This window comes from Camellia sinensis, chromosome 2 (assembly GCF_055761805.1).
Source record: "Camellia sinensis isolate YWXY chromosome 2, ASM5576180v1, whole genome shotgun sequence".
Classification (NCBI taxonomy): domain Eukaryota; kingdom Viridiplantae; phylum Streptophyta; class Magnoliopsida; order Ericales; family Theaceae; genus Camellia; species Camellia sinensis.
In genome coordinates, this window is record NC_138962.1 from 172,955,961 (window position 1) to 172,981,420 (window position 25,460).

General features: G+C 35.4%; 1 protein-coding gene across 3 annotated transcripts in view; it reads right to left on the reverse strand.

Annotated features, from left to right (window-relative positions):
- Nucleotides 1-10,715: 10,715 nt before the first annotated feature.
- Nucleotides 10,716-25,460, reverse strand: part of LOC114260887 (protein neprosin) — a 61,280-nt gene continuing 46,535 nt past the window's right edge. Inside the window, exons 4-7 of one of the 3 annotated variants that reach the window (XM_082916130.1) lie at nt 16,720-16,884; nt 15,684-15,737; nt 15,398-15,544; nt 10,716-11,396 (exon numbers count right to left, since the gene is read on the reverse strand). In XM_082916130.1, coding sequence (XP_082772256.1) covers nt 11,022-11,396; nt 15,398-15,544; nt 15,684-15,737; nt 16,720-16,884 — 741 coding nt within the window. In that variant the 3' untranslated portion in view covers nt 10,716-11,021. The remainder of the gene's footprint in view (nt 11,397-15,397; nt 15,545-15,683; nt 15,738-16,719; nt 16,885-25,460) is intronic. The other 2 variants (XM_082916131.1, XM_082916132.1) reach the window with 2 other exon arrangements.

Consider the following 25,460-nt stretch of genomic DNA (forward strand, 5'->3'; position numbering starts at 1 on the left):
ATGCCAAAGAAATGGTATAGTAATGGTTGCTGATTCCATTATTGACTTTAGGGTCACCTAAAGCAAAAGGGAAAAGCAAAGTTTGGTGCGACTTTCCAGTAGTGGCAAACTGATGCGGCAAATTTTAATATTGATGGTCATTATCCAGTGAGGGAGTTGTGGGATCGTGCTAGAAGCTGCTGGACCAAAATCTTAACTCACGAAAGCATGTTTGTTCTTGTGGTTGCTCACAATGCTGTTAATCAGGCCCTCGTTGCAACAGCGATTGGTACACTCTACTTTCTCTGTTATGACTTGCCAACAGAAATTTTAATATGTCATTTTGAATGCAGTTTCTTCTCTTTTCCTTCGTTGCTTCTTCCCATTTATCAGGCTCAGGCACCGAGTATTTCAGGATTTTACTGCAGAGCAATTGTGGTGTGAGTGTGCTGGATTTCACCCCACGACTAGAGGGTGGGTCTCCATATATATGTCTTAATCACTTAAATCAGGTATCCCTATTCATTCTTCAATATTACTTAAAGGGTGATCCAACATTATCTTTATAATTTCAATGCAGTCATGACATTGAATTGTCTATTCCCTTCATGAACCGGCAAATTCTGTATCCAATTTGCTTAAATCAATCAACAATATCTGTAATGACATTATGACATTGAATTTTTTTTTCTGACCTACAAAATGGTTGGTATTGATCATTAAGCATTTTGTCCATCAGAGTCGTGGTCTAGTATATGTTGAATGCCTAAATTTTTAGGGTAAAGAACCCATTTACTGTGAGCACTTAGCATAGGCTTTAGTTTCCCTGTAGTGTAGGTTGCCTTGGAGCGCAAAACATAATTTTTGTTGTAATTGATGCAAACCCCAAATTCACCTATTGCAGCTGGAAGTTCTGGAGGAAGAAAAACCAGTAATCAGATAATTCTTGTTTGTCATGGATCCTCACAAAGTGGCTCAGAGGTATGAAATGATGTTTAATGAGAGCCAGGTGGTTTTGTGTATGACATTCATATTAATTTATTTTGTGGTTGTGTAAGCAAAATTATGAATGTGAGTTTCTTTCTTTTTCGTTTGCACATTGTGGAATTTGTGGTCTGTAGTTTTCTTGATTCTGGCAATTCTATTCGTAGATCTTGAGTGCCTTGTCAAATATATGTTAGATTTGTCTATGGAAGTCTTGTGGTCATCTTTTGAAATTAACACCAAGTCAAAATATAAAAAAATTTCCCTGCAGAACATGTTGAAGTGTTCTTCAACCGTTCAAAGGAGTCGTCTGGCATGGGAATACGCTCCTTTCATACTTTATTCTCAAACTCTGTATTTGGGTTTGTCTCTATTGAATTTCTAGTTTAGTGACCTCTTGAACTATGATTGAACTGCTAACCTCATATTTTTTCAGTGATCCTCTATTAATAGTTATAGGTTTTTAATTTGCCTATAGGGAATGATTTTACCTTTAAATTGAATAATAGTGTGTGCAATATCCTTGCAATTCTAGATGGAGGTGAACTTAACAGTTTTGGGTAGATTGTGTTCAACATTGGTTGTTTGGTATAAAATTTTTGGTCTTTGGTGGTTGCTAGTATGTTTAGATTGTTTTGTTTTCAATTTCCTCTCAGAGCTAATTAGTACATGTGCACTTTACTATTATTTTAGTCTAATAGGTGAATGTGAACTGTCTGTCATAATCGTTTTACATTTGTTAAATGGCACTGGCTGTTATGATAATTATGCAGTCTAGTGATTCCTTTAACATCTAACAAATTTTTGGATATCCAATTCATGTTGTGTTTCTTTCTTCTACTGTGAAAATCACCATATGTTCGGCTGATGTGTTCTTCTAAAACACGTGGGCTTTTGATTTGTAACTGTCACTACTTATTTGTATATTTAACATTCCTGGATTACATGATCCTCTCTCTTTCACTTCATTGTGTCAGGGGGTATCACAAAATCTCAATGATGCAAAAAGTGAGTAACATTTAGAGACATGATAGAAAATATGCCACTTGTCAACTCTGCATTTTTTGTTTTACCCTTTTTTTCTTTCTCTCATGCGTCATTTTTTAAATGGGTCAGTGGTCATGCCCTAGTTGGCATGACTATTTCTCTTTGTTAAGGACAATTTGTCATAAGATGTCCTCTTGCTGGATTCTATCATGATTGTGCGAGCATGCTCTGACTCAGGCAGTGAGTAGGACATTAAATACAGTTATTATTGATTGGGGTTAGAATTAATTTGAAGCCTTGATTCCAAAATGCATGGTTATGGAATTTGAACTCGTAATGCTATTGTCAAGAACTTTTGATTAGTAAAATAAAGCGTGGCCAACATAACACTTCCCAAACATGGCAGGTTGTTAACAGCTTGCTGATTTGATAGATCTCCCTTTCTGTTATATTGTTACTGCCTGTGGTGGGATTCCTGTCAATACTGTTCTAGTTTTTGTTCACAGAATATTCTGTATGCAGGATTGTTTAAGTTTAAGGGTAGGATCTTTCTATGTTATACCTTGCCGTTTCTTATATTAATTTTTGTGAATCATGTGTAGAATGAATACAAACGAGGGATTAGTGGTTGGAACTTCAATCTTGAAGATGTGAAGGCTCAAGCTTCCTTGGTAAAGTAACTAGCTATTTCTTCTGTGCAGCTTTTCCTTTCTGAATCCATTGAGCTATTGTAAATTTAGGTTTACTAATCAACATTTATTTTGCTAGATCCAAGATGAGGACATTATATCTGAAAAAGATCTGGGTGGAAGCTCAGTTAGTTCTTCTGGGCTTGACCATGAAAAGGAATTGCAGCATCAGTTGTCTTCAGTGAGCTACTGTTCACAAGTTTCAGATATAGTATGTTAATACTCTTTGCATGGTTTTCTTTAGTGAAACCTGAGTCGTTCTGCGGTTCCTAACGATATGGTACTTCACAGGAAGATAATGATCTGATATAGAATCAACCATCTTCTCTATCAGCCGACGTAACTCTGACTAATGCGTTGTATGTCTTCTTGTTGTAGATCGTTCAATCATATCTTTTCCTCTCATATTGTCCTGCTGTTATATGTTTTGAGATCTATTTACACATAATTTGCTTATTAGGAGTTCTATGATATGAAAGAGTGGTGCTGGTGCTAAGACAAATTTTAATGTTCATTTAATATATTTGTTTCTTATGACCTTTGCATGGGCAAGGTCGTCAGTCTATATAAACGAAACTACAATTTTGTTTTTATTTTCCAGAACTAAATATGAGAAATCCGATGATGATGCAAGCATTGCTGGTTCAAACCATGAACACCAAGTTTCACAAAATTCTGCCTCCTGTTTTGAGGATAATGTTAAAATAATTTGTCTAGAAAACCTGGCTCAGATGTCAGTGGAAGAAACGTTGACGGCACGGCTGTGCAAGGTCATCAGAGGAGGGGAAGTTCATCAGGCAATATCATTTTTCCAGATGGTTGTGTTCTCCCAAGCAAAGGAGAGGGGTATGATAATGATATTTATAACTAACTTCTATAAGCTTTTGGATCTATTCTTGAAGTGTTATGTTTTATACAGTGGTGAAGTGTTATGTTTTAGATAGTGGAGGCTATAGTTTGTTCTGATATCATTTGGGAGCAGCACTATATTAGCAGTATACACTAGTCAAATTTGGGAATTTACAGTTTTTGTATGTCTTACCTTTATGCATACCTATTAGTTCTGTGGCTAAAGTCACTAGCAAATTCATGTGTTTCTGATGATTTAGTGCACAAGTTTCAACCTTCATCCTGAAAGCTTATTGTTGAGCATCGAATTATGGAGCTTTGTGTATCGCCCATGATAGTGGAATGGCTCAGTTTATTTTCCATAGAATTTGCAGTCCTTAAAATTGTGTAACAATGAATTATAAATGCATACATAAAAACTATGACATAAAAAGGAGAAAGAAAAGAAAGTTCAATGATGTTTTGCACGAAAACCTATAAAGAGGTATAGTCATTTGAAGCTCTAAGATAATAAAGTGGACTCCGTTTTGTTCTGCCCAATAGATTAATTTTGGAGTCTAGAAGTAGGCCAGTGACCTAGGAGTACTTGCGCTGACAAAATATGTAGTGTGTGGGTGAAGACTGTAGTACAGTAGGGTCCATCTCAGCCCATTTTTGCTTACATTTGTGATTGGTTGAGAATCACGATATCGTTATGGAAAAAGTTCAACATTGAGTCTTTCTTCTATTAGTACTATGGATCAAATTCCATTCTTGAGCATTTTATTGCATATCTATACACAATTATATAGCTCTCTGGTATATTAAATACCTATTTCAGACACAATTATATAGTTCTCTGGTATATTAATCCAAATACCTATTTCACACTTCTACTGGGCACATAATTGTTATTGTTATTGTTATTGACTTGGACTCTCTCTTTCTCTATCTCTCTTCATTTTTGCATTTTTAAAAACTATAATCAAGAAATTTCACTTCTTATCCATTGTGAGTTTCTAGTGAAATTTCTGCAATTTTCAGTGATAAATCGCAAAATCAGCTACGAGATATGTCGAGTTGCAATGGAGCTCCTGTTCCACAGGCATTGGACGATGCACCTCCTGAAATTCTGTCTAGAGCTTCCAGAACTTCAGGCAAGTAAACATAATTTTTCTCAATTCTTAGTTCCTAGAGAACTTACTTTCATGTGCAAAACTACGTTGACTTCATTTGGTTGATTATATTGGCTTCTATATGGTGTCAAACACATTTTTTGCGTTTTCATCTAATTCAGATTTTATTGTGGACAGTAAACAGTGAAGAGCTTGATGACAAGGTAAAGCCACTTGTTCAACAAAAGGGACGTTTCAAAGTTACCTCTGAGAATGTCGACTTAGAAAAGGTACATTTTGCCTTTTGTACCCCATGGCCCTGTATACTACTGTTCAGAAGGATAACATTCACCATTTCTTGTCAGGTGGGACCGAATCCTTCGATGCAAAAGAGTCACAGCATGCAGGTTTGTACTTTTCAAGTCAACTCAGTCACTAAGAGTATTAGTTAAAATAAACGGTAAATTACATTGACACCCTTGCCATAATAGAAAATGTCACTTGGCATCCCCTATTATGTGAAATATCATTGTCCTCCCTTGTCTGAGTTATTAGACTTGATGTTTTGTTGATAAGCAGGTAGATCATCTATATAGCAATTAGCAATTAGTCTATATAGCAATTGTTGATAAGCAGGCATATGCCTCAGGAAGGGTAGCCAGGGTAATAAGGCTCACATAGCTCTGTTCACCCTGCTTACTCAAATGTAAGTAAAAAAAGCTTTGGATTTCTAAGATCACCCAGTTCCATAAAGAAAAGAACATGAGAAAAAGAACACTTCACACATCAAATGTCATACAGTTGCTCAATAATTGTTCTAGTTTCATTAATAAGTGCATTCTAATGTAGAAGCAACAAGCTGTTGATTCATGTGGAATGACTTATCACCGTGATAAAATCTAAATTTATTTGCTTGGTAATTATATTTGATTTCATTAATTGTTTCCCAACAAGCACTCTGGGGCTTTTCAAGGTATGTTGTAGTGAAGTTTGTTGAGGTTTTATTATCTTTGTTTGGTAGTGCTGTTTCATAGTGACATAATTTTTCTTTGTTCCCAGAAACATTTGAAGTGGCTAAAACAATATCGATGGGGCCATCATTGAAAAGTGGATCAAAAGTTGGGAAAAGTGGATCAAAAGTTCGCGAACCAGACGAGCACCCTCCAACATATTTCTTAACAAGTTCACGAAGCTAAATTGTACAAGACTACTTGGCAGTATGAGCATTTTTGGGAGCATTAAATATTTTTGGATGGATGTGTATGGATAACAAGTATTAGTAGTTTTATTTGTTGATAGCTGCGCATGGATAACAAATAGTTATGTTTCAAATTGTTATACTAGATGGATGTGACTTGTGAATGAAAACTTAGAATAGTTGTATTGTGTTGACTGTTAATTAATTATGTATTGTGTCGAATGTTAATGATTCAGTTAATTTGAATGATGCTTTAAAATTATAGGTTTATTATGGATTGAATGAATTATTAGGAATTACAGGTGTATTGTTTTCCTGCTTTGGCGACCAATTTATTAGTCGCGACATCCAAAATAATTTTTTTTCGCAAAAAATGACAATTGCTGACCAAGAGTTTTGGTCGCAAAAAATACATCTATTGCTGACCAAAACAGCTCTTGGTCGCGGAAACTCATTTTTGCCGACCAAAAGTTTTGGTCGCGAAAAGTAACAAATGGCAACCAAATTTTTTGGTCGTGGAATGTCACAATTGGCGACCAAACTTTTTAGTTGTTGAATGTGATAATTGGCGACCAAACTTTTTGGTCGCAAAATGTGTCAATTGGCGACTAAGATATTTGGTCGGGAAAATATCACTTTTCACGACCAAAGTGTTTTAGCGACAAAATGAATTAGTCGCGATAATTAAATATTTAGCGACCAAAAATTTAGTCGGCAAATCCAACTTTTGCCGACCAACCAAAATTTTGGTTGCGAATTACTTTTGCCGACCCTCAATTGGCGACCAAAGTAGCGACCAAAAAAATTGGTCGCGAATAACTTTTGCCGACCAAAAATAGACTTTTAGCGACCAATTTTTTTGTTGCCAAAAGTGTTAATTCTTGTAGTGAACGTCAAATCCACAACGCTGATGTCGAATCCACAACAATTAGCCATTCTAGAATCCACCAAAACTTCAGGCCCAAGTTTCCCAGAATCCACCAAAGAACAACTCTCTTTTTTGTGAATAAAACAAAATAAACAAACCCCTTGATGATGTTGATGTAAAGTTCATGGATCCATTGATCACTCTTAAATTATCAAGGAAACACTCATTAATCACCCTTCAATATAAAACACTTTGTTTTTTCTTCATATCTGAAAATCTGGACAGCTAGAAACCCAAAAGCGAGCAAACAGCACACTTTATAGTAAACAGGATCCTGCAAACCGTTTGAGCAGTGTGAGTAAAGGCGGTGCAAAACGTATAAGCTAACTACTCGAGTGCAACTTTCACCGTTCAAGCAGTAAAACTTTCTTCCCAAAAGTTCAGGCGCTCTGCAAAAATACTGGATGATCATTTTCTTCGATCGAGCAATCAAACAACTTCAACTACAAAGTGGCAAACATGAAAGGATTAAGATCACAAACTCCTCTGCATAGGCACAATTCGGGTTGGATCCACTTCTAAATATTCATAGCCTCAATAAAATAAGCGATCGAATAAAATTACAACTGAAATGAGTTTTGTGAAACGGGATTACCAATAATAAAAACTTAACAATGGTGTTTTGAGATAAAAAGATGGAGATGATTTTGCATCAAAATAAATCTAGAATTTTTCATCTTCTCTTTGCTAGTCATTTCCTTTGGTTCTTGTTAGAGACAGAGTATTACTAATGGTCAAGTTCGTCGGAGCTGCTTCAGTGAGTGCTATTGTAGCACACGTTCAACCATTTTATCCTGGGAGAGACGCCAACAAACCTACAACACTACCAGTGAGAAGGTGAATCTGCTTTAAAGAAATTATGTGAAACACAGGACTCGGTTTGCCTTCCTTGTCGTTTGTTCTTTATTTTTTGAAGATTAATCTTATTTCGACAAGTCCTAATAGTTATTTATTCATGTTACTAATTTGTTCTAGTGATTTTGGTTGATTCAAATCCATTATGTAGTCTATTCTATATTTCATTCTTTAATTAAATAAATAAATTTAAAAAATAGGGTTGTTTTGTCAGTCCTATTTTATTTTATTTATTTTTCTATTATTATCATGAAAAAAACTAATAGTAACAAGGGTGTTGTTTAGCGAAATTCATGAGTTGTTTATAATTCTTGGTTTTTAAGGGAAAAAAAAATTATTTCAAGTGTTTATATTAAATTGTTTGGTGTAATTTTATTTTTAACTTATTAAACAGAAATAATTTAAGTAAACTAAAAAAAAAGAGTTAATTAAGTAAAAGCTAAAAGAGATACGCATTTGATTTTAAATTTTTTATTATCAATTTTTATTTAATAAAAAGTTGCACCAAACTAGCCAGAAAGCATCAAATTTTAGCACCACTTATGTGCAGTGGCGGAGGGAGCATGGGACCAGGAGGGTCACGTGTCCCACTGGATTTTGAGAATTTTTTTTTTTGGCAAACATAAAGAAAATATTTTAAATAAAAAATTACAAAAATATTATTAAAGTGAAATGTCAATGACATTTTAAAAATTATTAGAATAATAATGTTTGTTTTGATTGAAAATGAAGAGCCTACTATAAATAAACCATATTATCTATGGAAATTTTTTAATGTAACGGTGATATCATTTTTAGTGATATGCAAGTATACGTAATCTCACTATAAATATATGAAATTTATTGGATTATTAATTACATTGGACATGTGAAGTTCACTCTCTATGTGTTTATTTACCATTAGTAGGTGATATCACACACCAGTGATGACGTGGTATTACCATTATATTGAATTTTTAATCAAATTTTGTATAAAAAAATAATTTATCGTTACATAATATATTTTAAGGCTTATATCCATATTTTTTTGTATTGTCCGTGATACACTAGTTACAAATAACATTATTTTTTTTTTTTTTTGATGTTTTTCGAAATCAATCGTAAAAACTTGCGTGGAATATTTTTGTAAAAACTATTACAATTAATAAGTGCCCCCTCTAATTTAATTTTCTGGCTCCGCCACTGCTTATGTGTAATATATTTCAGCAGATTTTATATTCATTAAACATAAAATTTATAGATCTTATTTGATCAGAGGTTAATGGAATATATTTCAGCAGATTTTATATTCATTAAATACAAAAATTGTAGATCTTATTTGATCAGAGGTTGATGGAATTCATCTCTCTCTCTCTCCCAAGCCCAAAAAGATAATCAAAAGATCATATAAAAGCCATCAACTGGACTAAAAAGTTAAAGAGAATGCATTTTCTAAAAAAGAACATATCACACTATGTTGCTATGATCAACATAATACTATTGTTGGAGTATGTGTAAAAGTAGAATTTTATATTGAATAAAAAATAAAATTAAAAAAAATAGCTCTTAATATATATTAGATGGGTTATCCATTTATAGACTTAAGTTTTTAAGTGGATATGAGTTTCAAACAATATATGTTGAGCATTGATTGATGTGGCGTCTGTGAATTCTAGAGTTTCTCTGTAATGGATTGGACTACTATTGTTGTGCACTTGTAAACTCCCTTATTCCCTAACAACCGATATCAGAGCCAATGGTAGACGATCTATGGGCAGAATCTCCTAGAGCATTTGATGTTAGTGGACTTAGGCTTGCACGGAAAACTCTTGATGGAGCAAGAACAAAAAAATCTTTGGTGACTCTTGATGGAGCCAAATTCCTAGCGCACATAAAAGTTGGACTACGGCAAGATGGCTCTCTCAATGGAGTATGGTCACTCATGATGGAGTTTGTGCAAGTGGGTAGGTTTGGTTCAACTCGATGTTGAAGAGTTATTGATCAGGATTACGGGGGGGTGCGTCTTATCTATGATGAACTTGTGGATGAAGATCAAGACTCGAGTGAGAGTAAGGAGAGGCCCGATGTTTGGTTCGCATGAGGGGACATTGTTGGAACATGTGTAAAGTTAGAGTTCAACATCAGATAAGGACTAAAAGATTTGGATCTTAATATACATTAAGTGGGCTATTCACTTTTGGACTTAAACTTTTAAGTGGGTATGAGTTTCAAATAATATATGTTTGGCTTTGATGTGACGTTTGTGGATTCTAAAATTTCTCCCTAATAGATTCAGTCAGTATTATTATGCATTTGTGGGCTTCCTTATTCCTTAACAATTATTCTAATGCACAATTTATTAATCCAAAGTAAGAGGCATAAAAGAAATTACCTATAGAGCATGAAAGGTGACTGTTTCTTTTAGTTTGAAGAAATTTTGAGCACTTCTCTGCATCCAACTTCTCATATTGGGAGCCTAAAAAAAGTGAAACTTCCAAAAAGATTCACATTCACATGATTTTATATTATAATAAGGATAAATTACAAATTTCCCCTCTATAGCTTGACTTAAATTTCACTTTAGTCCCTACATTTTAAGTTTAGTTTCAATTTTATCATTCCATTCAACTTATTGTCCAAATTTTCTATAGCAAATTATACTGGTAGTCTCTGTATTTTGATCTTTATATCATTTTGATCCCTGTAATTTCAATTGACTCAATTTTATCCCTGAATTTGTGACATTGTCTCAATTTAATCCAATTGAATTCAATTGTTAGCATTTTTTTCATAAAAATGCGTACATAAGTGGCGTGTGTCATGATTTTAAGGACAAAATAATAAGTTTGCTTAATTCAGTGAGTTAAACTCAATCAATTTAGTAATTATTTTCCATCAAAAATACTAACGGTATTATTAATTGAACCAAATTGACACAAAATCTGAAATTAAGGGTCAAAATTGAGCCAATTGAAAGTGGAGAGACTAAAATGACACTAGAGGCAAAATGTAGAGACTATTAGTGTAATTTGCCCAATTTCTATCTATACACCTCAAGTGCTTGAAACGTGTTACAAAATCATTAATTTTAACACCAAATTTGAACTGAAGGACAAAATTAAAATTGTATTTAAAGTGTAAAAACCGAATTGTTAACATTAAAACAACAAGGATCAAAATAAAATTTTAATCAAATTACAATATTTAAAAGTATAATTTACCCTTAAAATAATGTTAGTGTAACCACATTTGAATAACCATATTTAAATATCACCTAAGGTGACCGTTTTACAAGCCACTATATCAGTTGTAATTTTATTCTATTTAAATATCAGTTGCAACATAAGTAGAGCTTATCAAATCAAGTGATATATGATTAATGTCATGTAAGACATCAAATCATATGATATTCAAATTTAGTCACTATAATTACTCTTTATACTATTCTAGTTTCTACTTCTTCATTTTTTTGATTTTGGTCATGGGCAATTAGGGTTTCTACCAGGACCACCATAGTACATGTAGTTGCCCCAGTCCCTATTATTGCCCGCTTGAACATTGTAGCAATTGGATTTCTCAGCCAAAGTGCTAACACCTATAGGAGCTCTTAGATTGTTGGAACCATCTACGCTCTGGATGTTCTTGATGTAACTAGCTTTGCCAAACCCTTCTTCAGGGAAGTGGCCACTCCCCATTTGGGTGGTGGTGTGTTGCCCACCTGATGCATAGTTCAGCACCTCTCCTCCCCACTGAATCTGTGAAGCACTGTCAGCAAGGTATGAAAACAAGGAGGTTGGCCAGTAACCCAGTACCTCATTCCCAAATTGCAACCACCATGCACCTCTTGTTGTGTCCTACCAAATTACCACACCCATTATTAACAAAATCAAAAAGATATTCAACAGAGAAAATTAAATAAATAAAGAGTCTGATAAAATATTTCAAAAAGTGGAGAAGTTATAAGATGAATAAGTCAGGTTGACATTGACTTCTTTGAAATTATGTTATGCTTTTTCAATATTTTAAATTTTTCAACAAAAACCAATTTTTAATTGTCTGAAAAGAAAAAAATAAAAAATCATTTGTCTGAACATGAAGAATAAAACAATAAAATCCACCATTTAAAATCCACCACTACTACTAAATATACATACTTGTGTATATGATAATAAACAATGATAGAGACATAAAAAGAAAGGCCACTTTGGGTGTTGGCTTTTTAGTTAAAATAGTTAAAAAGCTAAAACATCTAATTACATCATTTTTTTTAAATTTTTTTTACTGTCTTTTTATAAATAAAAAAAATTAAAACAATCAATTAAAATAGTCACTTTCCAAACACTCTCAAAATCTTTGGTTACCTTCCCCTCCACCTACCAAAGATTTTGAGTGTGTTTGGAAAGTAACTATTTTAATTGATTTCATTGACCACTTTTGCCGACTAAATAAATTTTAGTCGCGAAAATATCACATTTCCAACTAACATGATTTAGTCGCAGATATGTTCACGACTACTTTGAAATATTAGTCACCAAAAATAGAGGCGGGAGGGTGAAAATATGGGTGAGAGACGTTAAACTTTTACTAATGAAATTTAGTCGCAGGTAGCAAAACGACATCGTTTTGCATGTTGGACGCATACTGGGACATATAGTTGACTAACACCTGCTGTAGGGAAAACACATATTTGTCGACCAAAAAAAATAAAGTAGCCAAAAGTTTTTATTTTTCACGACTAATGCGATTTACTCACTAATGTTTTGCGACTAATTTGAAATATTGGTCACGAAAACTAGATGCGGGAAGGTTAAAATAAAAATAAAAAGAACTAAATTTTTTTTAGAGATATCAAAATGATGTCATTTTGATGATTAGCATATCTATTGTATTATGTGGCAACCAAGTGATAGGTTGGGAAAAACAACTAATACTTTTGGCAACTAAATTTCCTTGTTTCACTACTCACCAATATTTTAAAAACCAGACTGGTAAACGAACTAGAAAAGGGATTGGATGAACAAGTCACCGATTCAACTGTCAGGCCAAATTGGAATCAAATCGTGACGTCATAATTATTTCATAAATATATTTTAAAATATTTAATAATAACATAAGAATTAAGATACATTAATTTAAATTATTTTTAAATTTTAAGATAAATTTATAATTCAATAAATATATTTATGTTTATTATTTGTAAAATATATTAATTATATGTAATGTTTGAAAGAAAATCTAATAAAGATATATATACATATTTCCCAAATATAAACAAAAGTTGAATGTGACGTGGTGGTTATTTGCTATACTTCCATGTGGTTCTATGTTTAACGTTCCCAGACAATATAGTTTCGCAAATTTGCTTGCCATTTAGCAAAATGGAGGATCCTAGTCCGGTTGACGGTTCAGCTTGACCTGGCCAGTCCAGTCTGGTGTTCAAAACATTGCTACTCACGTTTGGTGACCAAAGGTATTGGTCGGCTTACTTTTGGTCAAGGAAACAATACTTTTTGGCAAGTAACGTTTTAGCTACCAAATGGTCTAGTCATGGTAGTTATATATTCAACAACCAAAAGTTTAATTACTTTCTCCGACCATATATTAACGACTAAAGTGACGACCAAAATTTTTTGTGGCAAAATGCTTTTGCCAATTAAAATAGCCTTTTTATGACTAAAATTTTAGTCAACAAAAGGATAATTTCACCAATGATGGCATATTGGTACATTTGGCTTCATAGAAACAGGATTGTTTTTACCTCCCTCCCTAATGACAATACTAAGTCTTTGTTTGGTATGAACCTTTTTAGTCTGACTTTTTAACTATTTTAGACTAGCTTAAAAAATTATATTTGAGATGATGATGGACTTTTTTTGTAATTGATTTGACGATTGTAAAAGAAAAAATGAAATGATTATGGTTTGGATGTGATATTTTGTCTTACTGGCTAAAATAGCTAATTTTGTCTTTATTAGTTATTTTAACCCCAAACTCTCATCCCAAACAACCCCTAAATACCGAAACTTCCCCTCCTCTATCATTAATTTCCATAGCCTTTGAGTGTTTTTTTATGGTGAAGCCTCTTTTCTTCCCCCACCATAGGGAAACCATGTTTGTAGGTTGAGAAACACCAGCATTGATGCACCTCAAACTCAACATTGATTAGGCCGCAAAGAGAAATCCGGGTTGGGCTAGTGGTGCTTGGTCAACCAAGATTGCGTTTGTGTTTGATTGGAGGATTTGAGAAAAGTTATGGAAAGAAAAGGAAAAAAAATATGTGAAATTAGATGAAATATATATTTCACATATCTTTTTCTTTTTTTCTTTTTTTTTTATTTTGAAGTTTCTTCTCAAATCTTCCAATCAAACACAACTTGATAGATTTTGGTGTTGATGGGTTTAGATACATTGGTCCTTCCATTAGTAATGTTGAATTTTGGGCCTTACGAGATGGGCTTGTCATGACAGTCAACCTTAACTTGAGCAACATCGAATTAAAAGTGAATGCTAGTCTCATTGTAGACCTTCTAAGTAACAATAATCCTCATCATAGACTCATCAACAATATCCTTAATTGCATATTCCACGTGAAGAAGTTAGGCTTAACCAAATTAAACACTACTACTAAGAAGCAAATAATGCACAAATATGATGGCCAACATATGCAACAGCATGGCAATAGGGTTTTATTTTCTTTATGTAGCTCCTAATTGTATTTTAAATTAACTAACACTCGATACTAGAAGCAACACAAACTATGAAGTATGGGTACTTCAACAAACATGTTGTACTTGAACTGGATAGTTACTGGCATATGGTATTTGATATGATACTTTTGCATACAAATCGGGTACACGACACACGTTTCAATTTTTTTTTATGCTTAATTTTTGGCATACCTAGACATACCTAATATATACCCACGCCGTACCGTACCTCAGTCGAAATAATATTTTGTTCTACTACAGAGATAAAATTCCTTTTATTAGATTTCTTTTTTATTTTTAGTTTAACATGTGATATGATTTTAAAATTAAACTATAATTTTTAAGTTATTTAATATAATGATATTTAATTTTAGTTTATACATGTACTTTTGGAGAAATTCTAATATACAGAGTTTAAAAATGATGTACCATATGCATCCCTAGTTATGTCATTTTTTTGTTTAATTATAATTAATTTTCTTTTTTAGTTATGACATTATTTTAGTTATGTCTCATATTGCCTTTAGTTATGAATTTTTTTTTTTTTCAGAAAATTGAAGTTTTGTCATTTTTTTTTTTTAGTTATAAGATGCATATAGTGCATACCCTTCAAAGTGTATGCACCATAGTGTTTCCCGAGACATTAAATATTAATTGTAGGTTGGATCTTAACAAATTAAACTATTTAATTAATTTTTGCATTTCTTCAAATTAATTTTTTTTTTTTTTTTTTTTTTTTTTACAAAAGTACAAAACTATACTTGTACCCTACTTTTTTTAAAATTTACCATATCAATATACTCGTATCGTATCAATATCAGAACTTATACCTATACCCGTGCTTCATAGAACACAAGGGAACAGACTTATTTATTGTCATATAATACCACTTTAAACCTCCCCTCCTAAAAGTAAAAGTAAAAAAAATAAAATAAAATAAAAACCATAAAGGTATGAGCATATGTGATGTCAAAGATTCTCTGAATCTTTCTATAATCTACTATTTTGAAATTGCACTACCATTATAAGGGAGCAACATTAGAATATTTGTTTTTACTCTATTTTATATAAGAGTACTTTAAATATTTAAACAATTAAAATCAGTGGGTAATGTAAAAGTCCATTGTTCTTAATGTATAAAATGTTACCTTCCAAACTAGGAAGTTGATTTCATATTGGGAAGCATCATAAGCAGAAATAGGGGAGATGGTGCCCCCCAGTGCCATTTTATTGCTGGTTTGAATAAAGCCTGGGCAGCGCAGGTTATAGCATCCTGTGTGTTGATATGCATCTCTCTGTCATTTAACATTAACCAATTTTACCATTAAACACGTGTATATATATATATATATATATATTAACACTATCCTAGAGAAAAAAGAAACTCAAAAGAAACATTACTGGAAAAAAAAATTAAAATGATTAAAGACTCACAGTCCAGTAGGTGAAAAGTCTGGGGTTGTCATCTCCATACATGTCTTGGAAAACCTGTTTTTTTTTTTTTTTCCTCATAGAGAGGAGACATAAATGAAATGAAGTGAAACACAAAGAGAAAAGATACTAACACAAAAAATGGGAAAGAAAAGTAAAGTGTATGGCTAATATTTTAAATTTAGTTTGATGATAATTTTGTGTGTGTGTGTGTGTGTTTGTGTGCGTGTGTGGTGTGTGTAGGGATCATCACTCACGGCAAAGATGATAAATGGTAAATTGTATTTCGCACCTCTATACTTTCACCAACATGTCAATCTAGCCTTCTTATCTTTATTTGTAATAGTTAATTCTTTATACTTTCAGTCAAAGAATAATAAATTATTTTGTCTATTTGATATAAATGACATTGAATGAAAATTGGTATGTGTGTTACACTCGACATTTATTTAAGGACATAAATAAATAGCAAATTATATGGATAATCCCTGCATTTTACCTCTTGTGTCATTTAGGACACTATCATTTAATTAGCTTAATTTTGACATTTAATTTTAAATTGTGTCAATTTGGTTTAATTGATAATGCCAATTAAGTTTTTGAAAGAAATAATCAGTGACTTTGTTAAGATTAACTCAATAAATTAAACAAGTTTATAATTTTACCTATAAAACATGATACATGCCACTCATGTACACATTTTTCAACCAAAAATAAAAAATACTAACAATTGTAATTAATTGGACAAAATTTTGACAAAATCATAACTTATAGTCAAAATCAAACTAATTGAAACTATAAAGACCAAAATGACATAAAGACTAAAATATAGAGATTTCCGGTGTAATTTTTCTAAATAAAAAGTAGAATATTAGTAAAAGTGAATGGACCAAAATGAGATTTGTTAAAAATAGGGATGCTAATCAAATAGGGAAATGCAGTAATAAATTAGATTATATGTTGTATTTTTTTGTTATAGAAACAAAAGGGAGAATAGCGAGAAAATCTACAATATAATCAAATTAATGTGAAAGTGTACCTGCCAACCAGCTTCAATAGTGTTGAGATCTGAAGGATAAGAACCTGCCATGATCCAGAGCTGGGACAAGCTAAATTCATTAGATTGTTGGACTATGGGTTTCCAAACATTCACGGTTGCCTTTGTTCCATAATACTTGTCTCCTTGAACAGCAACTGTTGCATGCTAAAACAACTCCAAAATAACATAAATAAAAATCATAAACAGAAAAAATAAAAATAAAAATAAAAATAAAATAATACTAAAAGGAAAAAATAAAATAAAAAAGGGATTCTCTCTAGTTGAGTTTCCCAACAAATCGCAGATCCATGTCAATAATCCAAACTGTTTACCTTGTAAGGTTTTCCAAACAAATCATTTATATAGAAAATCATATTAATTAGACAATTGTAGTCTCATGAATAGATCATATAGTCTTCAAAAACTTGAACCTTCTTTTCTCAAAAAAACATAATAATAATTGTCGGTAATCCAATTATAGTTACAATTATCTGATTAGCCAAACATTGTTTTACGTAGGGGTGCAACTCGGGCGGGCTCAACCCGAGCAACCCGAGCCCAGCCCGAGTTTTTTTAGGGCTTGGGCAACTATATCTTGTAATCTGGACGGGTTTGGACAGATTTTTGATGCCCGAATTGCAATTCGGGCCGGGCTTGGGCAGAACCAATGGCCAACCCGAGCAACCCGAACCCGAATTCAATTTAATATATTATATAAATTATATAATATAATATATATATATATATATAATTTAATAAATTATGTAATATATATAAATTAAATAAAAGAGTTAGTCTTAATTTTTATTTTTATTTTTATTTTTGGTTAGTCTTCTATTAAGTAAAAGAGTTAGTCTTAATTTTTATTTTTTATTTTTTTTTGGTTAGTTTTCTACCATTAGATTAGCATCTTTTATGTCTATCCTTAGATCTACCTACAGGTTTCTGAACTCAGGCAATTCGGGCAACCCGAGTTCAAAATACAAAGCTTGGGCCGGGCTTGGGCAACAATGTTCGGGTTCATGGTCGGGCTTGGGCGGGCTTGGGCAGTGCCAAATACAATTCGGGTCGGGCTTGGGCAGGCCCCCAACCCGACCGAACCCGCCCGAGTTGCACCCCTAGTTTTACGTATAAATGGGCACTTTATCTATGCGGGGCCATAAGTGGTGTGTTTACAAGCCTAGAGAACAAGCCCCAACTGTTCATATGCAAAGAAAACAATGTGTATATCTCAATTAGGAAGAGCACTTTGGTTACTGCTCGCTACTGGTTTTTTTGTTGCTATCCTGTTAATGAGCTAGTGTTGAGGATTGTTGTTTATTGCCTACTTGGGGCTTGTTATTTGCTTTGTTTCCTCTTCCACTATTTGTTTCTCACCGACTCTTTTAGCATAAACTAGTATATGATTAAGAGTTTTGCTTGATGCTAATCTAGTTGGGATTAGAAAGTCATACTATAATGCTCTTTGCTCTTATTTTCCTTTTTATTGATGTATAATCATATGTAATATATGTTGATTTCATCAACGAAGTCCCTTTCTTTTACTGATAAAAAAAAAAAAAAAGACTTTGTATATCTACCAATAGTAACCATGCACTCAAATTGTCCTTAACTAAAATATTTTGTTAGAATATATTCTGAGAGGGTAATTTATGTGAATAGTTTTTACCAAACTAAGACCATTCGTCTTAGACATTGGCTCGAAGTAATTGTTTATGTAGCACGGTCCTAGATCATCTAAGCACAGGCTAGTCAGAGGTGGGCTACCAGTGGCTTAACCTGGCTATCCTGGACCAAGGTATTAGTGGAAAGAGGACCGAGCTAAAGGATAGCTTTGCAGGACGACAACTCAAAGTCAAGACTAACAATGTTGACTAAAGTAGCACCGAGTTGTGTAAGCACGGTTAAGTCTGGTGCCAGCTGAGGTAAAAGTTGCAGCCGTCTCATTTGGTTAGTAGTGAGTAAGGTGTTATCAGGATAGGCATTATCCTTGGGAGTGTAATTCCTAGGAGGTCTCTGGTAAGGAGAGTTGGAATCCTGCTAGGATTGTGCCAAGTGAGATCTATACAAGCCCATGACAGGACCTATGTACAGGTATCACAATTCAGACTCTCAAATACACAGAGCTTTTGTGTCTATTGTCTATTTTGATGACTTAAGCATCGGAGAGGTTTCCGGCACACTCTCGCCAGCTAGCTCACATTTGTGTTTATAGAGAGTAAAATGACTACGTTTGGAGGAGTGCAAACTTGATCAACAGGATTATACGAGAAGATTATTTCCTGCTCGTACAATTGGCGCCATCTGTGGGAAGTCACATAAAGAACAAAACCTTTTGATTGAGTTTCCTCTTTAATTGAAATTTGTGGCGCACAATGAAGACTTATGACATTCTGCTATTGATGGGCAAACCTCGGAAGGGGGTAGGAGGCGCGAAGGTTTACCTTTTATCCCACATATGGCAGAATTAGATCCCCGACGACAAAACCCATGGAGAGACACACGAGAAAGACAGGGCTCAAGCTGTCGTTGCTCTCAGAGCCCTGACAGGCAGAGGCAGAGGATGGATCCTCAGGTTCTAGAGGATCGCGTAAGGGAGCAAGATGAATTGATACGGAGGATGGCGGCAGACATGGAGACGTTGAAGTGCCAGATAAAAGACAAGGGGGTGGCAACAAAAGGAGGGCGCAAAGGCAACACACACTCTCACCACTCAGAGGATCATGATAGGCAAGTCACACCGTCACAAGCTGAAAGTAAAAGCCTCAGGACAGGCAACACACAATCGAGGACTTCTAGGACTTGTTACTCCAGGTCTGAGAGAATGAGGACTGAAAGGTCTTATACAGAGAGAAGGAGTTATCGGCCCTCGCATTCGCACCAAACAACATCTAGGCACACGAAGTTGCCTAGGTCGGCAGACCTACATACAGTGCTATAGAAAATGGCTCAAAGAAGAGAACACACTTAGGCTCGCGACCTCCATAGAGTCTCAGCGCTGCAACAGTTGGCTCCCAGAACACATGGGAGTGTCAAGGTTGGAATGCCAGAACCACGCCTTGCCTATGAACTAGTAGACAAAGTGTTAGCGAGGTTGCAGAGCTCGCCATTCATTCCGGCGATAGAGAACGCATCATTACCCTCAAGCTTCCATCAGCCCAAATTCACTATTTATGAGAGGAAGTCAGACCCCTACATGCACTTGAGCCACTTTCACCAAGTTATGGCCATATATCGGCGAAACGAGGCTCTAATGTGTATCCTATTTCCTTTCAGCCTTGGTGACTTGGGTTTAACATGGTTTGAAAGGTTCCCAAAAGATAGCATAGCTTCATGGGCGCAACTAGCAGAGGCATTTGTGACCAGATTTAGAACGACCACCAAGACGCCAGTAGAGATTGACCAACTTCTGTCCATAGACATGGGCGAGAAGGAAACATTGAGATCTTACAATAACTGGTATTGGAAGACTTTTAATCAAATTAGAGATTGCGTCACAAACTTAGCTATCGCACAGTACAAACGACGTTTGCCGCCTGGCAATAAATTGAGAGATTCAATGACGATGACGCTGCCCCTCACAATGGAGGCCTTAATGGAAATAGTGCATTAGCACATCTGGATAGAAGAAGATGTCGCTCGCTCCAAAGCAAAAGCTGGCACAACAGCGATGTCAGACAAAAAACCTACAGCAAAAATTAATACGGTCGAGCAAGAAGAACAGCCAATCAAAAATGGGCGAGGTAGACGAGCCAACCGAAAGTACCCCCAAGCAAGGAAGTTGAGAGTCCGCACTGCTATCACCACGGTATTCAATAAACCTATCTATTGGATTCTTAGCAAAATACACGATGAACCCTTCGTTCGACGACCAGCCAAGTTGAGAGAAGCGCATAGAGGCTACGATGATAGGTTCCATTGCACCTTCCATGATGAAAAGGAGCACCGAACTCAAAACTGTACGCCATTAAGGCAACATCTCGAGGAGTTAGTAGCCGCAGGCCACTTGGACTAATATATTGAAGGGGGAACACAGCCAGCCCCCTAGGACCGCAACAGGCCGAATGAGATGCCAGTCGACGGACCACCCCAAGGAATAATCAATGTAATACATGGAATCATCGAACCTGAACGAGTATGTGAACTTAGAGGTATTATCAAAAAGGTTAAGCACATGAAAGAGGTACTAAGTGCACAACCAACCGTGAAAAAGGAAAGAACGAAAGCAACGAACGTCATCACCTTTCCTAACAAAGACTTAGCAAGGTTACAAAGCCCTTACAACGATGCACTGGTGGTAACGATGCACTGGTGGTTCCTCTGCGCGTCAAGAATTTCGACATCAAGCGGATCCTAATTGACCAAGGGAGCTCATGCGAGATAATGTACTACGAGACCTTCAAGCAACTAAAATTGGAGGACAGAGACTTGGCACCCGTAACATCTCCCCTAGTTGACTTCAACTCAATGCCAAAATGGATGGTGGGCAAGATAATTCTACCAGTCAAGCAGGAACGATGACAAAACAGGTAGAATTTTGGGTATTGAAAGTCACTTCCACTTATAACATAATCTTGGGAAGAGCATGGTTGCACGCCATGCAAGCGGTGGCATCGACCTACCACTAGGTGTTACGGTTCCCTAACGAAACCAGAATTATTGAAAAAGTCTTAGGAGACCAAATCATGTCCAAACAGTGTTTCGTTACAGTAAACGACAGCCGGGCTGCAAAAGGGTTCATACAAATAGTAGAAGAGCTAGAAATCAACAAGCTATTCGCAGACGTCAGCAAAGCAGCTGAACAAAAGGCAGTGGAAGACTTGGTAGAGGTAAGTGTAATAACCCCAACCTGTGATTAATGTTAATCCGTACTTAATTATGTCTAATGGTAATTTAGGTAGGATTTGGGATTAATTTGCATGTGTATTGCATTATTTTTGTGTTTCTATCTATTTGCGATAAAATGACTTATTCATGTCTTTGACTTTAAACTGCGAATTGAAAGTCTTATCGGCGACCGATTCAGAAATTGATTAGTGTTTTATACTAGTAAGAATATATGTGATTTTATGGTAAGTTTAGTTAAAATTTGATTTGGTATGATTAAATTAGATTAAATAACATTAAATTACATTAGTTAAGTTTATTACCAAATTATCATTGAGTGGCCCATTACCTAAGGCAACCTTAAGAATGATTCATACATTTGTTACATCTTTTCATCATCCATTGAGAGACCAAACCACGGGAGAGAGAGTAGGAGATGGGGAAAAACTTAGTTTCAACAAGATTTTGCTTGGAAATTTGAGGAATTGTAGAAGAATTGCATAATTGAGCCTCCATACTTGGAATTGAAGACCCAAGGTAGGAAAATCATCTTCTTGATTGTGAATTTAAGTTATACCTTGCATAGTCAATGGTAAAATTGAAGATTAAAGTCAAGAATTGGTTTAAATGTTGAATTGAGAAGTAATTCAAGCATGTATGTGCACATTATTGAGTTTTGAAGATGTTTTCATGAATTCCCCATATGCATGTCCATATTTGGGTTATAGTCCATGAATTCCCCATGTTTTGAGATCAAATCTTACATTTGGTCATGTTTTAGAGCATTAGATTTCTAATGAAAACTTGTATGTTAAGTTCTTGCATTATTCTTGAAACTTCTTTGGATTTGGTGTTCAATTGTCTCACTTTTGGGCTTGATTTTACAAATGATCTTCAAAACATATTATATTGTTGGTTTTCAAGTGTTTCTCAGAAAATTGGCCCAAAAGGTTGAGTTTTTGTGTGTTGAATTCTTAGTTTGAGCTTTGAAGGCAAATCTAGAAATTCCAGATTTTGGCTTCCTCGCTCGAGCGACCACCTTTTGTTCAGAGCTACGCTCGAGCGAAGGAGTGCTGGCTCGATCGTAGATTGCAAGCTCTCAGGTTTTTGGTGCACGCAGACGCACGCTCGAACGAAGAGACCTACGCTTGAGCGAAGAGCTGTGTCTCACGCTCGAGCAAGCATCGAGCGGGGATTTTCAACAACCAGTACTTTTGTATTTTTACAGACCGCTCGAGCGAAGGAGTTTACGCTCGAGCGACCCCTCTGTTTTGGTAAGCGCGCTCGAGCGAAGAAAGCCACGCTTGAGCGAGATCCCTGTTTTAAACAAGTTTTGAAAAATGTTTTCCAAGGCATTTTTGCATCCTCATTCCATCCTAGGCATTCCTAGGCCATGTTTAAGACTCCATAGTGAGGATTAAGGGTTAGAAACACATTAAGAGCCAATGAAGTAAATTATGTATGATTAGATTTTGTGTTTCAAGTGTGTGCCTGTTATGTGTTATGTAGGTCACGTGCCACGTACTGTTTGACTAATCTGCTCCGTCTGTCTGTCTCAAGGCCAACTGTGAGTAATAACTTAGTAAAGTTATGTTCAACTGTATCTATTTTCTATGTGATAAAATAAGATCTATTTTCTGAAATGATATGTTCTATACAATGCATGATTGTCCAATTTTTTATATCTATTCGTGACATCCTTAGCATCATGTGATATATGTTGGCTGTTACCCGGTATCGGAGGTTCCTTTATGGAACTTAATCTGTCTGCACTCTGTTACCCGTACCGGAGGCTCCCTCACTGGGGCTCAGCGTATTTATTCTCTGCTACCCAGATCCGAAGGTTCCTTTATGGAACTGGTTATTCGTAACCCTCACGCGTCTGTATCTATTTTGTATCTGCTCCGTTAATGCTAATGGATGTATCACGTAAATGTAAGCATGGCTCATGATTTCTGTATATGATCTGGGCAAACTATGAATTTGATATAAAACTGAATTATGATTTCTGAACCTATACAGACTCATTCATTGCAACCCCTTTACTCTGTTATTGTTCACTGGGCCTTCGCTCACAGTTTATATTATGTATGTAGGTGAGCCGGCATGTGACCAGGGCCAGAGTTGACGGTCTTCAGTTCTGTTTTTGTCAGCCAACCGTTGTGTCTCCCAAGGAGGTTCTGATCACAGTATAGTTGCATGGCTGTTTTTTTGTACTTATGCTAGTCTCTATGACTGTTTGTAAAATCAGGTCTTGGGAAGTACACTTCTGTAGATATTTGTAAATATTGGTGTCCTTTGACTGGCATGCTTATGTATATATATATGAGTTTTTAAATCTTCTGTCCCATGTACGTTATCACAGCTCATTGGACCTTGTCTGTTCTATATAATTTCTTCCGCAGCCCCTTACTTTTTGCTAATCTGTTCAGAGGCCTTTGGTAATCCACAAATTACTGGCCGGTTACAAAGCTAAACCTATGGGAGCGGGTTTGGGTCGTGACAGAGTGGTATCGGAGCACGTATTCTATCGCACACACAGGTCCGTATGAGCTTAGGATGTCCTAGTAAGATTTAGGGGCATTCAATCAGCATGTGTGATTGTGTGGTAATTCAAATGAACATGAAAACTGAATGTAAATTCGAACAAATGGATTGAAGGAAACGAATAAGATTATGCCTGTGTTTATTATCATTTGATGTTTGTATAGTAGCATGGAGAATGCAAGGGGAAGCGATGTAAGTGAATCTTCAGAGGCTCGCATGGGCCAAATAGAACAGATGCTTGCAGCATTAACTGAAACTTTGACACAACAGCAAAGACAACAACCTTTACCCCCTCCACCTCCGCCGGCACAGGTCGAAGCAGATAATAATGACATCATCAACTTGACACAGAAATTCATGAAAATGAAACCACCAACATTCTATAGTGGGATTGAACTGTTGAAAGTAGAGACGTGGCTGCTTGAAATGGAGCAACTATATGAAGTGTTTCCTTGTTCTGAAGTTCATAAAGTCCTCCTAGCCACCTATACTCTGAAAGATGAAGCCCAAAAGTGGTGGTTACTGATTCGAAGTGGCAATGGGAATTTGACGTAGGCACAGTTTAATGCCATCTTTTATGATAAGTATTTTCCCCAATGTTTCAGGGATCGAAAGGTGTCTGAATTTCAGGAACTCAAACAGGGAAGAATGTCTGTGGCAGAGTATGAAGCTAAATTTACCGAACTGGCACGTTTGCTCCACATATGGTGGATACCGATTATAAGAAAACACAAAAATTTGAGGGTGGACTGGATTTAGAGGTGTTTGATCGGGTAGGCATATTGAAATTGCCGACTTATGTGGAAGTCTTAGACAGATCCCTAATGACATAAGCCACCATAGCCGCCATGAAACAAGGTAAAGCCCCAACAACTACAACAAATGATTGGAGAGGAAAAAGGTCTGGGTTTGGTTTTAAAGGAGGCCAGTCTTTTGTCTGTAAGAAGCAAAACACGGGGTCTACAAACAGCTCGAGTCAGTGTAGTGGGTCTATCCCGGTCTGTTTTGATTGTGGTAGGAGGCATAGGGGTGTGTGCTACCGAGTATCCGGTGCTTGTTTCCGATGTGGACAGTCAGGTCATGTAGTGAAGGATTGCCCACTCAGGTCTGAGAATGCTAACCGTCCTGCGGCAAGTTCAACTGGATCCGCTTCTACAGCCAAAACAAATGCCAAAGCCAATACTGGGAAAGAACCTCTAAGACAAGGTCGAGTATTTGCCTTAGTGCTCGGTGATGTACCGAACACCTATACTGTGGTGTCAGGTACACTCTCTGTATGTTCTCAAAATGCATGTGTACTGATAGATTCTGGTTCTACACATTCCTTTGTATCGCATGCTTTTTCTCGAAAATTGACTAGACCCTTA